The sequence below is a fragment of the Cervus canadensis genome, chromosome 13 (genome assembly GCF_019320065.1).
Source record: "Cervus canadensis isolate Bull #8, Minnesota chromosome 13, ASM1932006v1, whole genome shotgun sequence".
Classification (NCBI taxonomy): domain Eukaryota; kingdom Metazoa; phylum Chordata; class Mammalia; order Artiodactyla; family Cervidae; genus Cervus; species Cervus canadensis.
The window spans coordinates 1,895,601-1,916,299 of NC_057398.1; the positions used below are offsets into that span (position 1 = coordinate 1,895,601).

General features: G+C 46.1%; 1 protein-coding gene across 7 annotated transcripts in view; it reads right to left on the reverse strand.

The window, feature by feature from the left end:
• The window catches only part of NR5A2 (nuclear receptor subfamily 5 group A member 2), a 124,844-nt gene that overhangs the window by 35,041 nt on the left and 69,104 nt on the right, over positions 1-20,699 (reverse strand). For all 7 annotated transcript variants that reach the window (XM_043485734.1, XM_043485729.1, XM_043485728.1 and 4 more), the window contains 2 exons: positions 13,893-14,012; positions 7,146-7,293 (listed from right to left, as the gene is read on the reverse strand). In XM_043485734.1, coding sequence (XP_043341669.1) covers positions 7,146-7,293; positions 13,893-14,012 — 268 coding nt within the window. The remainder of the gene's footprint in view (positions 1-7,145; positions 7,294-13,892; positions 14,013-20,699) is intronic.

A 20,699-nucleotide genomic window follows, 5' to 3' on the forward strand; every position in this document is an offset into this window, starting at 1 on the left:
AACAATCTGGTTCCGACTGGGACGCCAGTCCCCTCGGTGACAGCTTTCTGAGCTCTGCACAGAGGCTCTGACTGCACGGGGCCCATCTCCCTCCTGGCGTTTTTCTTTGCCACCTGCTCCCTGGGGAGCACTGACCATGCATCTTGGCCAGGTTCTGACACTGAAAGCCAGGAGGAGAAACGTTGTGTGCAGGAGAAGGAAACAAGAATAAATCCTATTTAAAAGCCCCAAGCAGAAGAATTACTGGACAAGATTAAAAAAACAAAAACAAAACCAAACCCATCCTATCAAAGAATAAGCTCTTTGGGAAAACCAGTGACCAAAAATAAGTCTCTTTAACCCAAAACACTGAACTCACCATCCACATTCTCAAGCTAGAAAACCGAGTGTGACTCTATTTACTATTAACAAAATCAACATCATATTGCAAGAGTCAGGGTGGACCCTTCAGCAAAGCAGAAGACAGAATGTCCTAATCCGCCCCTCCCCGCCAAGGAGCTTCACGGCCCGAGCCTTCTAGACTCCTCTTTTTCTGCTTAGGGTGTTTGACGCTGATGACCAAGCGGAAGAGGACGATGACCACCAAGCTACTTTGGCTAACCACGTCCTTTGAACATCACAGAACCCAACTGGATATAAAGCAGACACACAAGTGCTGAAAGCCTGGGATCATGCAGCTTTCCTAAGGTGTAGTTTGTGGCAAAAAAAAAAAAGACAAAGCTGAGGCAACAATGAACCACAAGGAGGGATTCTTCGAGAGGGAGGCACCAAGGCTACGACACAAATGCTTTCCACAAGCTCGCTGAAATCCTGAACCAAGAGTGCACACAGACATACGATATCACACACACACTCACATTTAGAAACCAAGGGAGGTGAAAAGCTTTGCAATGACTTAGCACAGTCAATAAAAATGGGAAATTCACGTAAAGCAGTTCCCTGCTTTTACCTGAGAGTCTGGTCTTCTTTCTGGTCCATATTCTTCAGATGACAGTCCTGATTCCCTACATCATTCTGTCTGTAGAGACGGTGCCTTAGGATGTAGGGAGCATTTATTTGTTATTTTTTTATTTTTTTGTAGGGAGCATTTAAAAAACACTGACTGATGAGCTCATGGGTCCCTGAAGAGTCTGTCGTACCAGACTGGACTTTGGGGTTGTTAGTTCCAGATGTGGCTCTGAGCCTAAAATGTTGGGGGTAAACTACCTGGTCTTCTTTATTTAAATACAAAATGAAAGGGAGATAGTAAGACGTTTACCCACTTGAAGGTATTTAAAAACGTTGTTTAACATTTTGCTGAGTCTCTGTTGCAACACGCAAGCTTCTCCAGCTGCGGCACTCGGGCTTGGCTGTCCTGCAGCGCGAGGGATCTCAGTTCCCAGCCAGGGGTCAAAGCCAGGCCCCCAGCGCTGGAAGGCGGACTCTCACCCCCTGGGCCACCAGGGGAGTCCTGAGGGTACTTTATGAACACTAGAGAAGAAATGCCTTCCTGCGCCCTCCTTCTACGGCTCACTTGACACTGAGCCCCTTAGGGCCGCCGTTTCAGCAGAACCTGAACACTGATCATCGGTCCTTAATGTCGTTGATTATGTTATTCCCAAAGGAGAAGATTCTGTGTAGTCTCTACTTCCCTAGTAAGAACTCTGCTCACAATGGGAAGACTTGTATCCTTAATTTCTAAAATAAAAAGATGTCAAATTCTCTAATATGTATCCAGAGGATCTATTTCCTAGCCTCCTGCATGAAACTTTATACATTGTTTAAAACTAATTTTTCCAGTTTCTATTACTTAAAAAGTCTTTTTATAATATATTTACTTTTATTGGAGTGTAACTGATTTATAATGCATAGTTTCAGGTGCACAACACAGTGAACCAGTCACACACATGCTGCTGTCTGCAGCCCGTCAGGCTCCTCTGTCCGTGGGATTCTCCAGGCAAGAACACTGGAGTGGGTAGCCATTCCCTTCTCCAGGGGATTGAACCTGGGTCTCCTGGACTGCAGGCAGATTCTTTACTGTCTGAGTCACTAGGGAAGCCCATGATATCACTTAATGTGGAATCTGAAAAAAATGATACAAATGAATTTACTTACAAAACAGTAGTAGGCTCACAGACACAGAAAACAAACTTAGGGTACCAAAGCGGAGGTGAAGGGGATGAATTAGGAGTCTGAGGTTAACACACACACACTCCTATGTACAAAGTAGATAACCAACAAGGACCTACTGCCGAGCACAGGGAACTATCGTTAATACCTTGTAATAAGCTACACTGAATAAGAATCTGAAAAAGAAAACACACATACACGTATAACTAAATCGCTTGTGGTACACCTGGAACATCAACTATACTTCAATAAAAAAAAAGAAAGAAAGAATTTAATTTTGAGGAGGCAGTTGTTGGAGAGTGCTTTGGAAAAACTAGTCTCTGAAAATTATCCTGCACTTGGATAGGTAGAGAACCCACCTGCCAATGTAGGAGACATAAGAGATGTGGGTTCGACCTCTGGGTCAGGAAGGTTCCCTGGAGGAGGGCATGGCAACCCACTCCAGTATTCTTGCCTGGAGAATCCCACGGACAGAGGAACCTGGCTGGTTACGGTCCATAGAGTCGCAAAGAGTCGAACATGTCTGAATCAACTTAGCACTTGGATAGAAGTTCACTTTCTGGCTGAAATACCTATTACAAATCACAAACTATTTTGGTAAAGGTTTTGCCTTGAGTTTAAAACTGAGTAAGTCGAACTGAATCATGTTTCTGTATAGCTGAAACTAACATAGCATTGTAAATCAACTATATTCTAATATAAAATGAAAGTGAATAAAAGTATCTGCTAAAAAAAATAAAATAATGCTGAGCAACTCTATTAATGCGTCTACTCCATCAGTGACATTTCCTAAGTCCCTGCTGCGTAACAAGCAATGAAACCTGGGATACAGAGAAAAATAAAGGACAACTTCTAACCCCAATCTACTTTTTAGATCGGGGAAATTGTCTCAGAGAGAATAAACAATGTCTTCCACTCAGCTGAGCATGAAAAAGTGCTGTCAGAAATACTGACTGACCAGACAAGAGAATGACTTACAACGGTCAAGAGCACACGCCAGGCGAAACAGGATGCGATATGTGTCTTCTTTCTCCTGCCACCTGGGATCGAACGGGAGTCCAGCCAGTCCAGCCACGGAGCCCCGAGGCTGAGAAGATCCCGGCCAGGGTGACCTCTTAGCTGGCACCTTCTCTGAGTTCTGAGACCACATCACGTCCCTGCTGGGCTGGACCATGCAACGGCCTTATCCAGGAAGCAGCAGTTACAGGCCTGGTGACCTCCTCAGCTCAGATCAGACCTTCTCAGCTCTGCATGTGTTTTCAGGTGATGCAGTGGATGGGACCAGTCTACTGGTCTTGGAAGCCACGCGGTAAAGACAGTATGGGGATCATGACCCCACACACCTACCTCTTCCTCTGTGAGGGTCACCTCTGTCCTGGTGGGTGACAGCAAACGGCATCAGTCACCTTGCTTCCTCTTTAAAAGGTGGGGATATGAGCCAATAAATAAACATTTTATTTTGGCCTCTCTTGGGTCATCAGTTTGCGCTGGGCAACTTAGAATTATCTCCACGGATGCAAATTATGTTATCTCATAGTAAGGTGAGAAGGGTTTCCAGGTGGCTCAGTGGTAAAGAATCTGCCTGACCGTGCAGGAGACACAGGAGATGTGGGTTTGATCCCGGGGTCAGGAAGATGCCCTGGAGGAGGAAATGGAAACCCACCCCAGGATTCTTGCCTGGAGAATCCCATGGACACAGGAGCCTGGGGGACTACAGTCCATGGGATAGCAAAGAGTTGGACACAACAGCATAGTTAGGTGAGAAAAAGAAAAAATAAAAAAGTAATAGAATTTTAAGAAAACAAACAAACAAACAAAAAAACAGCGAAGACTGGGACTCTGGAATCTATTCTATCATACACAGAAATATCCTGCAAGATAGGGCATTTTTTCACTTTTTCTTTTTCTCAACCAGCTTAATCAACTGATGTCTGCTTATGAACACAATTTGAAGGGGAAAAAATCAGGTAGCAGATTGGAAGAATTTTGGTCAGCTGCAGCTTTCACTTTAGTTCCGTCATTAGCTTTTCGTGAAATCAGGATGCAGCTTCAGCGTAGGACAACTTTTAGGAGAAGCCTACTTGCTTCCCTGGTGGCTCAGATGGCAAAGAATCTGCCTGCAATGCAGGAGACCTGGGTTTGATCCCTGGGTCAGGAAGATGCCCTGGAGGAGGGCATGGCAATCTACTCCAGTATTCTTGCCTGGAGAATCCCATGGACAGAGGAGCCTGGCGGGCTACAGCCTATGGGGTCACAGAGAGTCAGACATGACTGAGCGACCAACACACTGAACTAAGTTGAACTAAGTCAGCTGCCGCTGCTGTAGAATCTCCTCTTCTGGGTGAGGAGCCCAGAACCCCGAGATGCATCCCAGCCTCTCCTCCGCACCCGAGGTCTGTGCCCCGTGACACGTCCACACCCATCTCACTCCTGTCTTCAAGGCGTGCTAAATCCACTGAACACAGTTTCTAGTCCACTTTCCAAGTCGCTACAGGGAAGGCAAATCCCCTTCAGTCACGCGCCTCTACCCCTTTAAAAAGCATCCGGACTTTCTGCAGGATGAAGACTGTGGTCCCCAGTTTTCGTTGCCACTGCACCCCCGTGACTGGGACAGGAAGTGCTCAGCATCTGCGGAGTGCCTCTCGCCTGCCTCTCCAGCCACAACCCCTGCTGGTGCCCCGATGGTCCCCAGTCCATCTGCCCGCCTGCCTCCCATGCTTTGCACGGCGTGGCATCCTGTGTCTTAGGAGGCTGGACCTGCGAGGGCTCACACCTACTCTCACCACATCCACCTGGAAAGCCCACCTCATCTTTCAGTCCACACAGCCCCTGGCCTCAGATGAGTACACACGAAGCCTCAGCCATCTCCAGGATCCCAGAGGCTCGAGGCTGGAGCCTTGAGATAGGAACATCTCAAGGGATACTGACCCCAGCAACATAGGAATAAACCTGCAACCGGAACACCGCATCTGAGTCTGAGGTTTCAGACTCAGGGGCACAGGGTCAGCATTTGGGGGAGGCCCTGATCTGATTTCACAACCATCCTGGGTACAACAGGCTTTGGGGGCTGGCGTGGGTGCCCAATGGTGAATTACCACATCCCTTCCAAAGACTGATTATTTATTGTTTCTAAGGGGGACTAAAGTTTTCCATTCAGAGATTGGAAACTACTTGGACTTTACAGCCCGGAACTATTCATGATTCTTTAAAAATGAACTCTTAGCCAGACCTGATTTACATCTAGCCAGAAAGCCACGCTTTCCTTTCTTCCTTAAGCCATAAACAAGAGTAGTTTTAAGGGACATTCAACTGGGTATTACCTGATGCTCAGGATCCTGAAATGGTTAACATACTCATTAAAACAGAGAGTGCGGTTCTGGTAAACACAAGGCCTAACTATTCAGAAAGATAACCTGTGAAGTTCGGGTGTTTCGAGCACTTCAGAACTGCCCTGCCCCCCCGGCCCACGCCCCCGACCACCCATCCATAGGATTTGGCAGAGAATATAACAAATTTGAAAAATGATGAGGGAAAGATAAAAGCGATGAAAACGAAACATGGCTGATGGTTAATCTCCACATCTTCAAATGTCACGCAGTTCTTCAACTAATTTAAAATACCATTGAAGTGAGATGACTCTCTCTAAATATTTTATCACTGAGATGCTGTAAGATTTCTTACACACACATTACCACATTTTTCATTTAATTACTGATCAAATGCATGAGTTGAAAAGACTAAGATCTTGCCATAAAGCAGAATAATTTGTGAGATGACAGCAAGCAGGCCTATGCTATATGTTCCTCGCCATTTAAAAAAAAATGCTCTTGGGTAAAAGACACAGACTTAGTTGAATAGAACTCTCCTATTTCTTGTGGTTAATATAGAAACCACACAGGTCCCAGGGCTGGCATAGTAAACCTTTGAACACTACATCTATGAAATTCTGTTGTCTTTTAAAATTTTCAGTAACATTTCTTTTTGCTATATTTATCACATTTTCCAAAATATGAAAATGTTCCTTTTCTTTTAAATGTTGACTACATGTGAAAAATTAACTCTGGTTCTATTACTTCAAACTATGCCTTTATTAGCAACAGTTGTGCTGTGCTGTCAAGAAGAATTTTAAAACGAAAGTACCAAATTTGGAGCGTAGACACATCTGTTTTACTTTGCAGTATGTTTTATTGTTTTATTTCTTAGGATATGAATTCACAACTATCTTATAACTGAAGACTAAAGAAAAAACATATGTTGGTAAATCTGATTTCTGCATTTTTTTCATTCAAGGGAAGTTGCCTCCCTCAGCTGTCTGCCAATAAGTAATAAATGCACTTGGCAAAAAGTTTATTTAAGTTGGCTTTATTAAGCCAACAAAATACAGAAATCAAGTACGGGACAGGCAGAAAAATCTGTTCCTTTGAAGTCAATAAAAATCCATCTCCTTAATCCTTTTTTTATTCCAAGCAGTGGTGATTTTTCTCAGCTGACTCACTGGGAACCTTGATTTAGCTAATCTGTCTTGCTTAGTTATCTTTCTTCTCCAAAGCTTTCCTAAAGAAGCATCCTTTCCCCTTGACAACCGTCATCTTTTATGCTTGCATAGTGTGCATTTGGTTATAAACATACCCTAGTTAATCCTGATAGAGATTTAAGAATCAAGTTTTTAATTACTCTCCATATTTTATAAGAACAAAAACATCAGTAGCTTGCAAGCTGAAACAAAAGATACAGAGAACGACCAACAGCAGATAAGGTGGCGAAAATGTGACCGCATGCGTCCTTCCCGACCCTCTGTCACAGCTTTCCATCAGGGTCGCCCACTTGTTACGGCTGTCAGTCATAACTCCTTCTCCACGCCCCACTACAGAGCTACAACTCAGCCAGGACCACATAGGAAAACATGACCAAGCTGGAAGATCTCAAGATTAGAAAATAAGGTTCTTCTCTTCTGGAAAAACAAAAACATGGATGGACTTCAAGGCACTCAAAGGCCGGGATCATTTAGTCACTTGGATGAGGAAAGGATTCCTTACCTAAACTGAAGAGCACCAAGAACTTGAGACACACGAACTCTCGCTGATCGAACTGCAGAGAACGGAGCTTCGCCACCAGATCCTGTGCGTGGCTCATGAGGTTGCTGAGTGTGGCCCCCGCCTGCGAGGCCACGACGGAGTAGTCCACCTGCAACACAGAACCGCGTCTTAGTGGGAAAACTGCACATGCCACTGGCAAGTCTCTATACATCACTATTTATTTAGACTTTATACACATATACATACACACACATACACATACATGGGGCTTCCCAGGGGGTTCAGTGGTAAAGAATCTGCCTGCCAGTGCAGGAGACTTGGGAAACACAGGTTCAATTCCTGCATCGGGAAGATCCCCCAGAGGAGAAAATGGCAACCCACTCCAGCATTCTTGCCTGGAGAATCCCAGGCAAGATGGATAGAGGATAGAGGAGCCTGGTGGCCAAGAGTCCATGGGCTCTCAAAGAGTTTGATGTGACTGAACACACATACCACACCATATATATACATATATAAGTGTGTGTGTGTATATATATATTTTTTCCCCTTGAGACTTTTAAGCAGTACAGGCAAAATCAGATTCATAACACAGGATACTCTGCCCATGAAAGCAGTTTAAGACACAGTCTGTTATGATAAATTGTATCATAATCTTTCTGACCAATCCCATCATTCTGATGAGCTTTGCAGGAAGCAGGTCTTGAAGACCTCAATTGCACATGTAGATATCTTTATCTTTTTTCCTATTGTGACATGACATTATCACCTAAGATGAAAATTGTTAACTCATGAATAAGTTTAAAGGAAAATACACTGACCGTAAAAAGTGAATCCAGAGCAGCATTCTAAAGGTATGCTCAGTCGCTAAGTGGTGTTCAACTCTGTGAGACCCCATGGACTGCAGCCCACCAGGCTCCTCTGTCCATGGGATTCTCCAGGCAAGAATACAGGAGTGGGTTGCTATTTCCTCCTCCAGGGGATCTTCCCGACCCAGGGATCGAACCTACGCCTCCTGTATCTCTTGCATTGGCAAGCGATTCTTTACAACTGCACCACCTGGGCAGCCTACATTCTAAGTTTATACAAAGGTAATTAATGAGGCAAGTGATGGCAGAGATGTGTTTATTATTTATTTATTCTTAAAATGTTATTTAACAAAATTATTAAGAGACTTCATTTTAAAGTAATCATTATTCAAGACTTTATGCTTACAGATGATGAAGGTATCAGTTCAGTTCAGTTCAGTCACTCAGTCGTGTCTGACTCTTTGCGACCCCATGAACCGCAGCCTGCCAGGCCTCCCTGTCCATCACCAACTCCTAGAGTCTACCCAAACCCATGTCCATCAAGTCGGTGATGCCATCCAACCATCTCATCCTCTGTTGTCCCCTTCTCTTCCTGCCCCCAATCCTTCCCAGCATTAGGGTCTTTTCCAATGAGTCAACTCTTCACATGAGGTGGCCAAAGTATTGGAGTTTCAGCCTCAGCATCAGTCCTTCCAATGAACACCCAGGACTGATCTCCTTTAGGTTGGATCTTCTTGCAGTCCAAGGGACTCTCAAGAATCACACTGAGATTATTCTTTGGTTTGAGTGAGTGAGTGATGGTGACTCAGTTGTGTCTGACTCTGCGACCCCATGGACCCACCAGGCTCCTCAGTCCATGGAATTCTCCAGGCAAGAATACTGAATACTGGAGTGGATTGCCATTTCCTCCTGCAGTTCTTAAGTTGGCTGCTTTCTAAAAAGCTACAACAACTAGCCACCCTCATGTGATTATTAATACATCACTCTCTAAAGACATGACGATCTTATTTTTTTTTTTTTATGACGATCTTATTTATGAGAAGAATAAATAATTTCTTGATTTGGAAAACCAAAAAGGCTTATTTTCTTCTCCGTTTAAAAAAAAGCAGCAGCAGATGCATCCATCTCAGATTATTCACAGGGACACCGAAAGTTCGACCTACGATGGTGAGTTAAGATGTTGGGGTGGCTGTCAACGCAGAACCGGCTTTGCCGCTGCAATTACAGCATAATGGGAGAGCCCGGTTGGTACCTGCCGCCCCCATCCTTTTCTTCACTGGCGAGCTCTCAGGCAACCAGATACTCTTTTAGGTGCATTTAATATTTGCAGCAGCAGCAAATTTGTCTGGGAGGCAAGTCCTCATCTGCCACTCACCCGGAGCAGACTGTATTAAATTTTTATATTTATTGACATTTCATTACCATAATTGACTGCACTTGCTTCTCTAGGAGAAGGCACAGGGCTGCCTCCTAAGCAGGAGAACGAGTCTCTAGAGGAGAATTTGCAATTAAAAACAAGGCAGAATGGATTTTTTTTTATTGTGTAAATATGATGAGTTGAATTTTCAGCTTTAACTAGAGAATACTGGGTGCACAGAAACCTTTTTTTCGAGAGGGAGAAAAATTATGAGTCAGTGGAAAGACGACCCCCCAAAGGTGTCAATCAGTTTACAGAGAGTCAACTGCGCATGAAAAAGCCCCAGTCCATGCGTGTCTTCGTGAGGCCCCGCGTCCCACCACACCGTCCTCCTCGCCTGGGCCAGGGGCCCGCAGCGCCCCCTGAATTCACACATCAGCTGTTCTAAGCGCTCCTGCGGCTTCTGCCTCAGACCGTGTGAAAGGAAGGGCCAGCACACAGGCGGCCTGAAGCCTGAGCTGGAGGCAGAGGGGCCCCGCGGAAGGATGCCGCGGACCACTGCAGGGTCGCCCGCCGGGTATGCCCAGGGATGCCCCAACCTTCACTGAACCAGGTCCCCGACAGGAGAGCTTCCTACTCCAAGGACGTTCTTCTTACTTAGCAGGGGTGGCTCAGCTCCAAATCCCCTGGGGACTGCACAAGGTCTAACGACTCCTCCTAAGAAGAAGAATATAAATCCTACGGGACAAAGGCAGGGTAGAGCAGGGAATGGCAGCCAGGGTCAGAGGTGGAGGAAAGCCCCCGCAGAGCAGGTGCGGCGGGCGGGGCCAAGCCCCTGGGAGGAGGGGCCAAGCCCCTGGGAGGAGGGGCCAAGCCCCTGGGAGGAGGGGCCAAGCCCCTGGGAGGAGGGGCCAAGCCCCTGGGAGGAGGGGCCAAGCCCCTGGGAGGCGGGGCCAAGCCCCTGAGAGGAGGGGCCTGTGGAAGTCTCGGGAGGCCCCGCCCCTTCGTGCCCTCCTCTCAGTGAGGCGTTCAGCCTGATAACAGTAAGCGGCCACCCACTCCCACCATCATTAAGAAACGAGAACAGCTGGGACAACATTGCCAGCTTAAACTTGGAATCACCAGCTGAAAGCATCGTCACTATAGCTTAGAATGCACATAACACATTAAAAAAAAAGTCACCAGTCAGCCCTACACCTGCAAAGTGTACTAAAATAAGCCACAAATATGTTGGTACTGGAGAAGGGAATGGCCACCCACTCCGGTATTCTTGTCTGGGAAATCCCACGGACAGAGGAGGCTGGTGGGCTACAGTGCACGGGGTTGTAAAGACTCGGGCGTGACTGAACAGGTGGTTCTTTTTCGTTATTAAGATGGGGTTAATTCAATTCTGCCATGTGTGTGGTTCTAACAGGTAGGCAGTAAGTTAGAAAGCAAAACTTCATAGCTGCAAATCAAGTACATTGTAACTGAAAGGACTCTAAATTCAATTTTTTAAAAAGATGGGTAAGTTAAAACTTTCCAGGTGTAGAGACTGAACAGGTAGGAAATAAGTTCAACTGTTAGAATTTCATACTTGGAAACATAAAACCCTCTAAGAGAAAGGAACTGAAATGGTTTCACGGGACTCTGAACTATTGAGGTGGACTTCGGGAAATCAATTGGCACACGGACAACTTTATCGCTATGTATTTATATACAGGCTAATGCAAGAGCTCAAACATGCTCATGAAGTGGGGGCTCTGATAACTTCTCCTTCAAGGATAATTTATCAAATCACATGGCTCTGAAGGAGGAGCAGTGATTTATTCCTGAAACAGTGCCCAGATCTGCAACTTCTTTACATTTTATTACAAACATAATTATATTTTCATTGTCGAATGTGGAGTTTGCGCTCACCGCAGGAGCAGCTGGCCTTGTCTTTTATGTACTTAGTAAAATTAATTTATTACTCCCTTACCCAGAATCTTTGTGCCATTAAATTCAAGGGAGATATTGAAGAAATACTGTAAGTGGATGTCCCCTCTGGATAAATTTTGCTCATCATGAAGGGAGCAACAGTTTTAGCTAAATTGCTTTCCGTTCTGATAGCTGAAATTTTTGATGACTTGTATGCTGGCAGATGCCTGTCTTTTTGATACGATACACAATAACAGAAGATAATGAAAAAGGTGCCAGCAGGCCCTTCCCACAGGAAAATGTTACAGCGGCTGTTCATTAAGACAAGATGCAAACCACCAAAAGCCGTACCACTTCAAAATCCTCTGTTGCTATTTGATATATGCACTTTCAGCCACATGTTTTGTGTGCATGTGGTTTAAAAATACTGAAAAGAAATGAATTATCATCATAGTGATAAGATGCTAAATATTGATATATAGAATTGATCTGGTGATGCTTAATGTTACTGACAATCATTTTTTCCTTTTGGCTTAAAAAGGTAATTTAATGTACCCTTAGAAAAGCCAGAAGAAAAGACAGAATTAAAATAGCTAACTTCAGGGTTAAGTAAGAAGTTCCCTTGTGATAGCAAAACACAAAGTAGCAATAATTGATACTAAAGAGAGAAACGCCATCCACTCCTTGACCGCTCTGGGTTTGGAAAATCGGAGGAAGACGCGCACTTTCTCTACTTTTTACATGGTAATTGCCTTTACCCAGGGTCAGCACTTAGTGCAAAATGGAACGTGAAATGAGGAGCATTTCTAAGAGCAGGAAGGGAAGTGCTCTGAGAAAGAACGGCACAAACCCATTTGATTTCTGGAACTCGGAAGGACGAAATCAAATTAATTTGTGGGCTGAGTCCTGTTCTTCTAATGTAGCTCCCCATGGGGCCCGGGAGGGTGGGGGTTGGGAGGCAGGCTGTGATGAGGCTCTGAAAATGGGTACACTTCTTCCAAAGACCTGGGTCACAGGCTGGAAACGCTCAATGGAAATTCAAAAGATGGGGAAGTCAAGCCCGCTGAGGCTTGATTCTAGAAAGCCTTTTTCTCAGGAGCGGGGCAGGAAGCAGGGACCAGGCAGTGATGGTGGCTGATCCGATCTGCAAAAACTCTGAGACAGTGCTTGCCTTTAACTTGATTGGGAACATGTGATTTATCTATAATTCAGCAAATGATGTGGAAACAGCCTTTCACTTTCAAATATGCACTGCCGGGCTTTCACAGCACATAAACATTTATGGTCGGATGTAAAAGATCACGGTGCCTGAGTCCTGAATTCTGCAGCAGCCTTCAATGCATGCCTGAAACAGCCCCCTGGACTAATCGGGTCTCTGCATCCCTCGCATCCATTTTAATAACCCATAGAAAACAGAAAACGGAGGCCAAGAACCAGGAGGGACATGCCAGAACCTGGTAAAGTTGGAATCAGGATCACTAGGTAGACTTTCTCTCCTCCCAGGTGTCTTTCTTCCCTCAAGGCTTTGCTCAAATCTCACCTTCTGAATAAGACTCAGCCAACCCGTCCCGTTAACACTGCAACCCATGGCTCACATACCAACACACCAGGGATGGACGCTGATTCCCCTTTACACGGCAATTCCTTTTTTTTTTTTTAATTCAATAGCACTTTGACTTCTCACATTTATTAGGATTATTGATTACTGTCAGCTTCTCCTGCTAAAGCGTTAAGCCCCATTATCGTGGAGTACTTTTCTGTTTTGGTGACTAATATATGCCAAAGCCACAGGACAGTGACCGAGGGACCCTGCAGGATGCTCAGAAAATACTCGGGGACCAAACAAATATCCATTCATAAAGGAGAAGGACCTCACGGTAATTTCCTATTTCCATGCTCCTTTTGGATAATGACTGGCCAGGGGAGAGGGGGACGAACTGAGCGAGTAGGCTTGACATACATACATCTGTGCAAACAGATCGCTAGTGGGGGGCTGCTGCGGAGGACGGGGCCTCAGCTCCCAGCTCCGTGCTGACCGAGAGGGCTGGGCCCATCCCACGGCGGGGGTGGGAGGGAGGCCTCTGAGGGAGCGGATGGATCTAAACACAGCTGATTCACTTCCCTGTGCAGAAGAAACTAACGCAAGCGTGTAAAGCGGTTACACTCCAATTTAAAAACAGAAAAAATAAAGGTGGAGGGGGAAAAAAAACAGTGACCGACTCTTGAACACTGCCTTTCCTTCTCACTTGGTTGCCTTTAGGCCAAAGATATAGATGACTGACACAACACCTGAATCAGTCTCTTCCACCAACATGATTCCAAAATATCAAGATTCCATCATTTCCAAGTTTGTTTTTTATAGCTAACAAGTGTGACAGATTCATGCAGAAGCTTGGGAAGAAACCCAAGGTACCAACCATTAATCCTGACTCAGCAATTGTTTTGACCCTTCAAAGCACCACTTGCAACCCCAGCAGGCCAGCAGGCGTGGGCTGTCTGGGACAAGTTTCACTGTAATCACCCCAGCGGGAACAGGGCACCCCAAGTCAGCGTCTCTAAATTATATGCAGCCAATATATATCCCTTTCAAAGCGCAAAAGAGCTTCTGACCTAGCTGAATTCCTGCCATCCTGCACATGCTTAATAAAAAGACACTTCTTTTTTCCTTCTGGCGTCTGCACTCACTTGTTGCCCAGTAACCAGGAAGATGCAGCCCTCCTTTCCGTGAACTACTTGTCGGTAAATGTGGTCGAGAATTAAGAGCTCACTCCAGCAGTTCTGAAGCAGCTTCATTTGGTCATCCACCTGTAAAAGAAATGGGAAAAAAATGACTCTGGAACTCACCACCATTTTTTATTTTGCATGATTTTTTTGTTTGTTTTTTACACAAGAGAATCTACCATATAAGCCAGGAAAAACCACCAATGGTCACCAGATGAATTCACATCCTCCCTCCTCAAAGTCATTCTTTGCATTTGGACAAATACATTTCAGGCCACAGAGAAATACTTAAGCAAAGTATCTGTAATCAATGAGTCGCTAGGAAAAGGTACTCCATCAGATGGGTCTAGTTGTCATGAGTAGATCTATTAGCGTTTGCTCGTGGGAGGGCCAGGTGCCTCAGACAGTCCTCAGTGGAACCCACTAAAATGACCCCGGTTAGGGATTTCCCTGGCAGTCCAGTGGTTAAGACTCTGCCTTCCAATGCAGGCAAGTTGGGTTCCACCCCTGAACCAGAAACTAAGATCCATATGCCTCAGGGAGAAAGTCTGCATATCACAATGAAGACCCAGAACAGCCAAAATAAAAATAAGATACGAAAGAAAAGAAGGAGAAGAATGACTCAAATACCCCAGGCTGTATATCTATCTAGAGGTTAATACACTGAGCCCAAGCTCAAATAGTATATGGATATTGGCTCAGTGGTAAAGAATCTGCCTGCAGTGCAGGTTTGATCCCTGGGTGGGGAAGATCCCCTGGAGAAGGGAACGGCAACCCACTCCAGGATTTTTGCCTAGAGAATCCCACGGACAGAGGAGCCTGGTGGGCCCCAGCCCCTGGGGTCGCAGAGAGTGAGCAAGCACACACGCATTAGCAAGCCCCCAAACCGTGAGGATTTATATGAAAAGCAATCAGCATGACAGTTCACATGACTTTAGAATTTAGAGGCCCAGGGCCATTGTCGTCAGTCTCAGCTAGTCCACATCGTGCTAGACTTTGACGGGAACGGTCACCAAGCCCAGGCTTGATGCTCACCTGCACTTGCTTTAAGATTTGGCCAATCCTCCCACAAACTACCTCCCCTTCAGTTTCGGCATCTGAAACACCGGCGGACAACAGTACTTCCCTCCCACATCAGCAGTGGGGAGGAGTAAAAGGCAGAGGGCTGACACAGTGAGTGTTGAATCCACACGATCCCACCCCGCTCCCAGGGGACCGCATTCTTGAATGCCAGCAACACACCTATTCAGGTACAGGTCACATATCCACCGTCAGATGTGGAGGGCATATGGACCCATTTCCAGGACTATTTGTAACAGTTTCTCTTCATTCTGCAACTGTAACCAGCCAAAGATCTTGGTGGGCCTGAATGTTGATACATCATGCTTTTACATAGATAACACCTGACATTTAGATGTCATGTAACAGCTAAAGAGTTTTAAAGAGCTTTGTATATTGTTTATTGAATTCAGAGAACCTGCCTATGGAGTTAACAGAACTGACATCATTTTCTTCAATTTACAGATGAGAAAATAGGGTCTCAGAGACCTAATTAGCTGGTCCACCTAGACGACTCCTTTCTCTCTCTGAAGTTCTAGGGTGTCTCCAAATTACACCAAGAGGTGCCAGATTCACAGATGTGGAAAACAGATGTATGGTTACCAAAAGGGAAAGGGAGGCGTGGAGGAATAAATGAGGAGTTTGGGATTAATATTCCACAAGACTACATAGAGAATGGGCTTTCCTCGTAGCTCAGTTGGTAAAGAATCTGCCTGCAATGCAGGAGACCTGGGTTCAATTCCTGGGTTGGGAAGACCCCCCTGGAGAAGAAAATGGCAAGCCACTCCAGTATTCTTGCTTGGCTCCTCTGTCCATGGAATCACAAGAGTTGGACACGACTTAGTGACTAAACCACCACATATAGAATAAATAAGCAACAAGGATTTACTGTACAGCACACAGAACAATATTCAATACCTTTAACAACCTATAATGGAAAATAATCTGAAAAGTATATATATCTATGTATATAATTGCATCAGTTTGCTATACACCTGAAACTAACACAATACTATAAATCAATCACACTCAACTTAAAAAAAAAGGAAAAAGGTGCTAGAATTTTCTAAACCGATTTTTTTTTTCAAATTAACTCACTTTTAACAAACTCAATTTTAAGTGAGTATTCGATGAGATTTGGATGGTTGGGGAGTCTTAGGAAGTTTTCACTCATACATTAGCAGTGATATGAGCTTCTTGTTGTTCAGTCTCTAAGTCTTGTCCGACTCTTTGCGATTGCATGGACTGCAGCACGCCAGGCCTCCCTGTCCTTCACTAACTCCCAGAGTTTGCTCAAACTCATGTCCATTGAGTTGGTGATGCCATCCAACCAGCTCATCCTCCTCTGTCGCCCTCTTCGCCTCCTGCCTTCAAAGTCTCCCAGCATTAGGGTCTCATCCAATGATATAAGTTTAGGACTGACTATTTCCATGAGTCTAGGAAACAGTGAATGTGGTCAAGCCAGCACTGAACTTAGAGTAAACCAAGGATTCCAGGCACAATTGTGCACTTTCCAGCTCCAAGAGCTTGGCCAGGCCACTTAGTTCTCTAACCCTTATCCTCTCACCTAAAAATACGTGAGATAGTTCTTGTCATGAGGATGGAGTGAATGAAGGGTGAGACAAGACATAAATGAAGAAACAGTGCCAAACATGAGGCTCCCATCTGGAAGACGGTATTGATCCTCTTTAGAGGGGAAAAGGCAACTGCAGAGACTGACGCTACTTTGTGATCAGGAAAACAGATCCAGAAACATCTCTATCAGAAATGATCGGAACTAGTCAGTCGGCTCTGACCAAGAGAATTTCACTCCTGGAGTAAACAGACGTGAAGAGCCACTTACTTGTGGAGAGTGAGTGTCGGGTCTGGGGTGTGATGCTGAACACGGCAGAGGCAGGCCCTCGCTTGTGGAAATGCCCCCTCTTCAGGGAGAATGCTCACCCACACCGGTGCGTGGGCTCATGAGAGCAGACGCTCAGATCCTTCTTCCCGGGAAACCTTGGGCGCTGGGAGTGCAGGTTGGGCTGCGGCAGCACCTGATGAAAGCCCACCTCGCAGCTCTGAGCACGGCTCGTGCCAGAAGGCACGGGATTGTCTTCATGTCTACCCCTGCCCACACCCAGAGGCGAGAAGGAGACACACTGGCTTTGGAAATCTATTTCCTGGGTCCTCAGCTTCTTCGGACCTGGAGGAGGAGATGGCAGCCCGCTCCAGTATTCTTGCCTGGAAAATCCCGTGGACAGAGGAGCCTGCAGGGCTACAGTCCGTGGGGCTGCAAAGAGCCAGAAGTAACTGAGCAAGTAAGCGCAGCTTCTTCGGGAGCTGCAATCATGGGTGAGATTGCGCACGTCCATTTCTCACGCTAGCACTTCATTTTCGGCTTTGTACTCTGTGCTGTTCATGTCATCATTTCTTCTGATTCTACCAAGGGCTGTGCTTGTTTACCGGTCTCCCTGCTTGTAGCTGGGGGTGCCCGGAAGCAGCAGCTCTTGGGGGGCTCAGCGCTGCCTCGGCAGAAATGCCCGTGAGATCAATGGAGGGACACGTGACTGATGGAGGTACCTTCCCTCCCGCAAGTGCCTGCTTTCAGCCTGTGTCCCTGGCACTTGGGCCACAACAGCCAGAGAGCCACTCCTCAGGTGCTTGTGGGGGGCCGGGCCCTCGAACACTCAGCTGACCCCACACGTGGGCCGGAGGGTCTGGACCCACCCCCGGCCCTCGGTAAAGACTTCTTGACTAACTGTAATTTTAACACCCCTCTCAGGCAACTGATCCCTTGTTTTAAGGCTCTCTGAGGAGGCTTTCCAGGCTGACATCCCATTTCAGTATTTCCATAATTGATTATGTGATATTTTATGTTATCTTGAAATTGGCGAGTATGCAACTCCCCTGGGCTTCGGGTGTCTTAGTTTGTAGGCAGCTCTTTGAATGAGAGGACAAGGCAAATACGCTGACCGACTCCTTCCTTATCTCCAGATAAGAGATGTTGGCAATTCCAAAGATAATGTCTCCTTAGAAAACAAGCTTACAGGTGATGCGGTGGTGGGGGTAGGAAGGAGAAAAACGATCTCCTCCTTTTGAGTCAATTCTCTGGGCATATTCATGCTGTCAACACTTTCGGGGGGTGTTTGGGAAGCCCAGACGGGGGACCGACGGAGTGTAACTTCCAGTCCACATCAGAACCTCTCGCTCGCTGGCAACGCCACCTCACACGGTCCTGCGTTACCAGCTGTAGTAAAAGGGAGGGCTTATCTCAGAAGCCTAGCCGCTCTGCGGGCAGCCACTCAGGTGACGTTATAGATGAGCGTGTGAACCAGCACAGGCCTCTTGGGCTTGCCCGCACACCTCCCCACGGCCCAGGAGGTTAATCATTAGAAACCTGTGCTTTCTCATAAGTGCAGCGAGGCTGGCAAACAACGAGAAAAGAAAAATGTGTGGATCTTTCTCAAGCCCACACTGAACTTATCAGAGCCTCTCTGTTGCCCCCTGGCCCTTTATCTTCTCACCGTCTGGCCACGGAACTGTGAGTCCACGTTCCCTCTCCCGGGGCCTTTATTAGAAAATCGACATCGTGAGTCACCGTGGTGTAGCTTTAGGAAAAGCATTTTTAGGAAAACATTCAACTGACGTGGGTCGGTAATTCAGAGTAGACGTGAACCCATTTCCCGTTTCTGATCATTAAATCTGATGCGTCCCGGGCCTCGTACCAGAGACTAGGGGGGAAACGAAGGTGACCGGGATACACCCTGCCTTCAAGAAAGTCACACTCAAAGGAGACGCATCAGAAGGGTCCATCTGTTATTATAACCCCATGTGCTCTAGATGCTGGGGCCACTTAACCCTGCTTCTTTCTTTTTTTTTTTTAATTTAAACTTTTATTTTGTATTGGGGCAGAGCCAATTAACAGCACTGTGACAGCTTCAGGTGAGCTGTGAAGGGACTCAGCCGTACTTACACATCATTCTCCCCCAAACCCCACCCTGCTTCTTTCGTGGGGGGACTCCCCGGGGCTCAGGGAAGCTTAGGAGAACAGTGTGTTTCAGCAGGTCTTAATGTTGTAGTATCACTTAATAATACTGTCTTTTTTCTCAGTAGCTTCTGTTGAAACAACTCTTGGAACAAAATATTTAAAAAGTAGTGAGAAGATTCTTAAGATAACACGTATACAATGCTACATTTAAAACGGACAGCCAACCAACAAGGACCTCCTGCAGGCACCGGGGACTCTGCTCGAGGTCATGGGGCGGCCTGGGTGGGAGGGGAGTCTCGGGGAGAACGGGGACGTGGGCATGTGTGGCTGAGTTGCTCGCTGTTCCCCTGAAACGGTCACAACACTGTTAATCGGCTCTGCTCCAATCAAAATAAAAAGTCAGAAAGTTCATTATGATGACTGCAACATATCTTAGCCTATTTTCTGCTACATAAGTCAATAATAAACCACTTATTATCTATATTGGGCTTCCCTGGTGGCACAGCTGGTAAAGAATCTGCCTGCAGTTCGGGAGACCTGCCACTATTATCTATATTGGGCTTCCCTGGTGGCACAGCTGGTAAAGAATCTGCCTGCAGTTCGGGAGACCTGGGTTCGATCCCTGGGTTGGGAAGATCCCCTGGAGAAGGGAAAGGCTACCCACTCCAGTATTCTGGCCTGGAGAATTCTATGGACTGTATAGTCCATGGGGTCGCAAAGAGTTGGACACGACTGAGGGACTTTCAATTATTATATATATTAAGTCAATAATAAACCACTTATGATCTTAAAGATTCTTCAGAATCATTATTAATAACATCCAGCTATTATTTCTGGACAAAAGAAAAAAAAAAAACAACCCTGAAGGTGGACTTCCATTCGTGACAATGATGACGTTTATAAAGGAATATTCAGAAGACGGGAAAGGAAAGTCAACTCCCAAACAAACCAGCACCAACTTAGCCACTCTTAATGAGAACCTGCTTTGGGCAGGACAGACACACAACTACTTGGCCCCTTTTCCGTCTTTATGAAGAACACTGACGGTTATCTGCAACCTCTATAATAAACTGCTACAAAGTCCAAGAAGAAATGATTTCACATTAACAATGATTAAACAGGCACTAACAACATCACTGAACAAGAGCAGTAACGGCAGTCAAACTCCCCCGTCAATTGCTGCAAAGCCCAACAGATTTATGAGCAGAAGTCCTTCCTCTCTCGGAGGACAACTGAAGTGACTCTCAATCTGGTGTGTTTGCTGGACTGTGTGGCCGCGGGCGCAGAGCACAAGGACTCACCTGGCAACACTCAGCCCCGGGCCTCAGCTCTTCTGCCCCTTTCTACGTTTCTCCAGCAAAGCAACAAAGGATTTTTTTTTTTTCTCCCCTTGGGATCCAAACTCTCTTCCTGGAGAGGGAAGCAGGAGGCAGAGGGGCTTGACTGCAAGGTATCTGCCTCCTGTTTCCACTCCCACCAAGTCCCTTCCATGAGGGTCCCGACCAAGGCTCCATGGAAATCAGGACCGAGGTGAGTCCCCGTGCTTCTCTGTCAAGTAATTCATCACATGAAAGGTGTCGGTCGGTCAGTCCTGTCCGACTCTCTGTGACCCTGTGAACTGTAGCCCACCAGGCTCCTCTGTCCTTGGAATTCTCCAGGCAAGAATCCTGGCACAGGTTGCCATTTCCTTCTCCAGGAGATCTTCCCAACCCAGGGATCGGACCTGGGTCTCCCGCATCGCA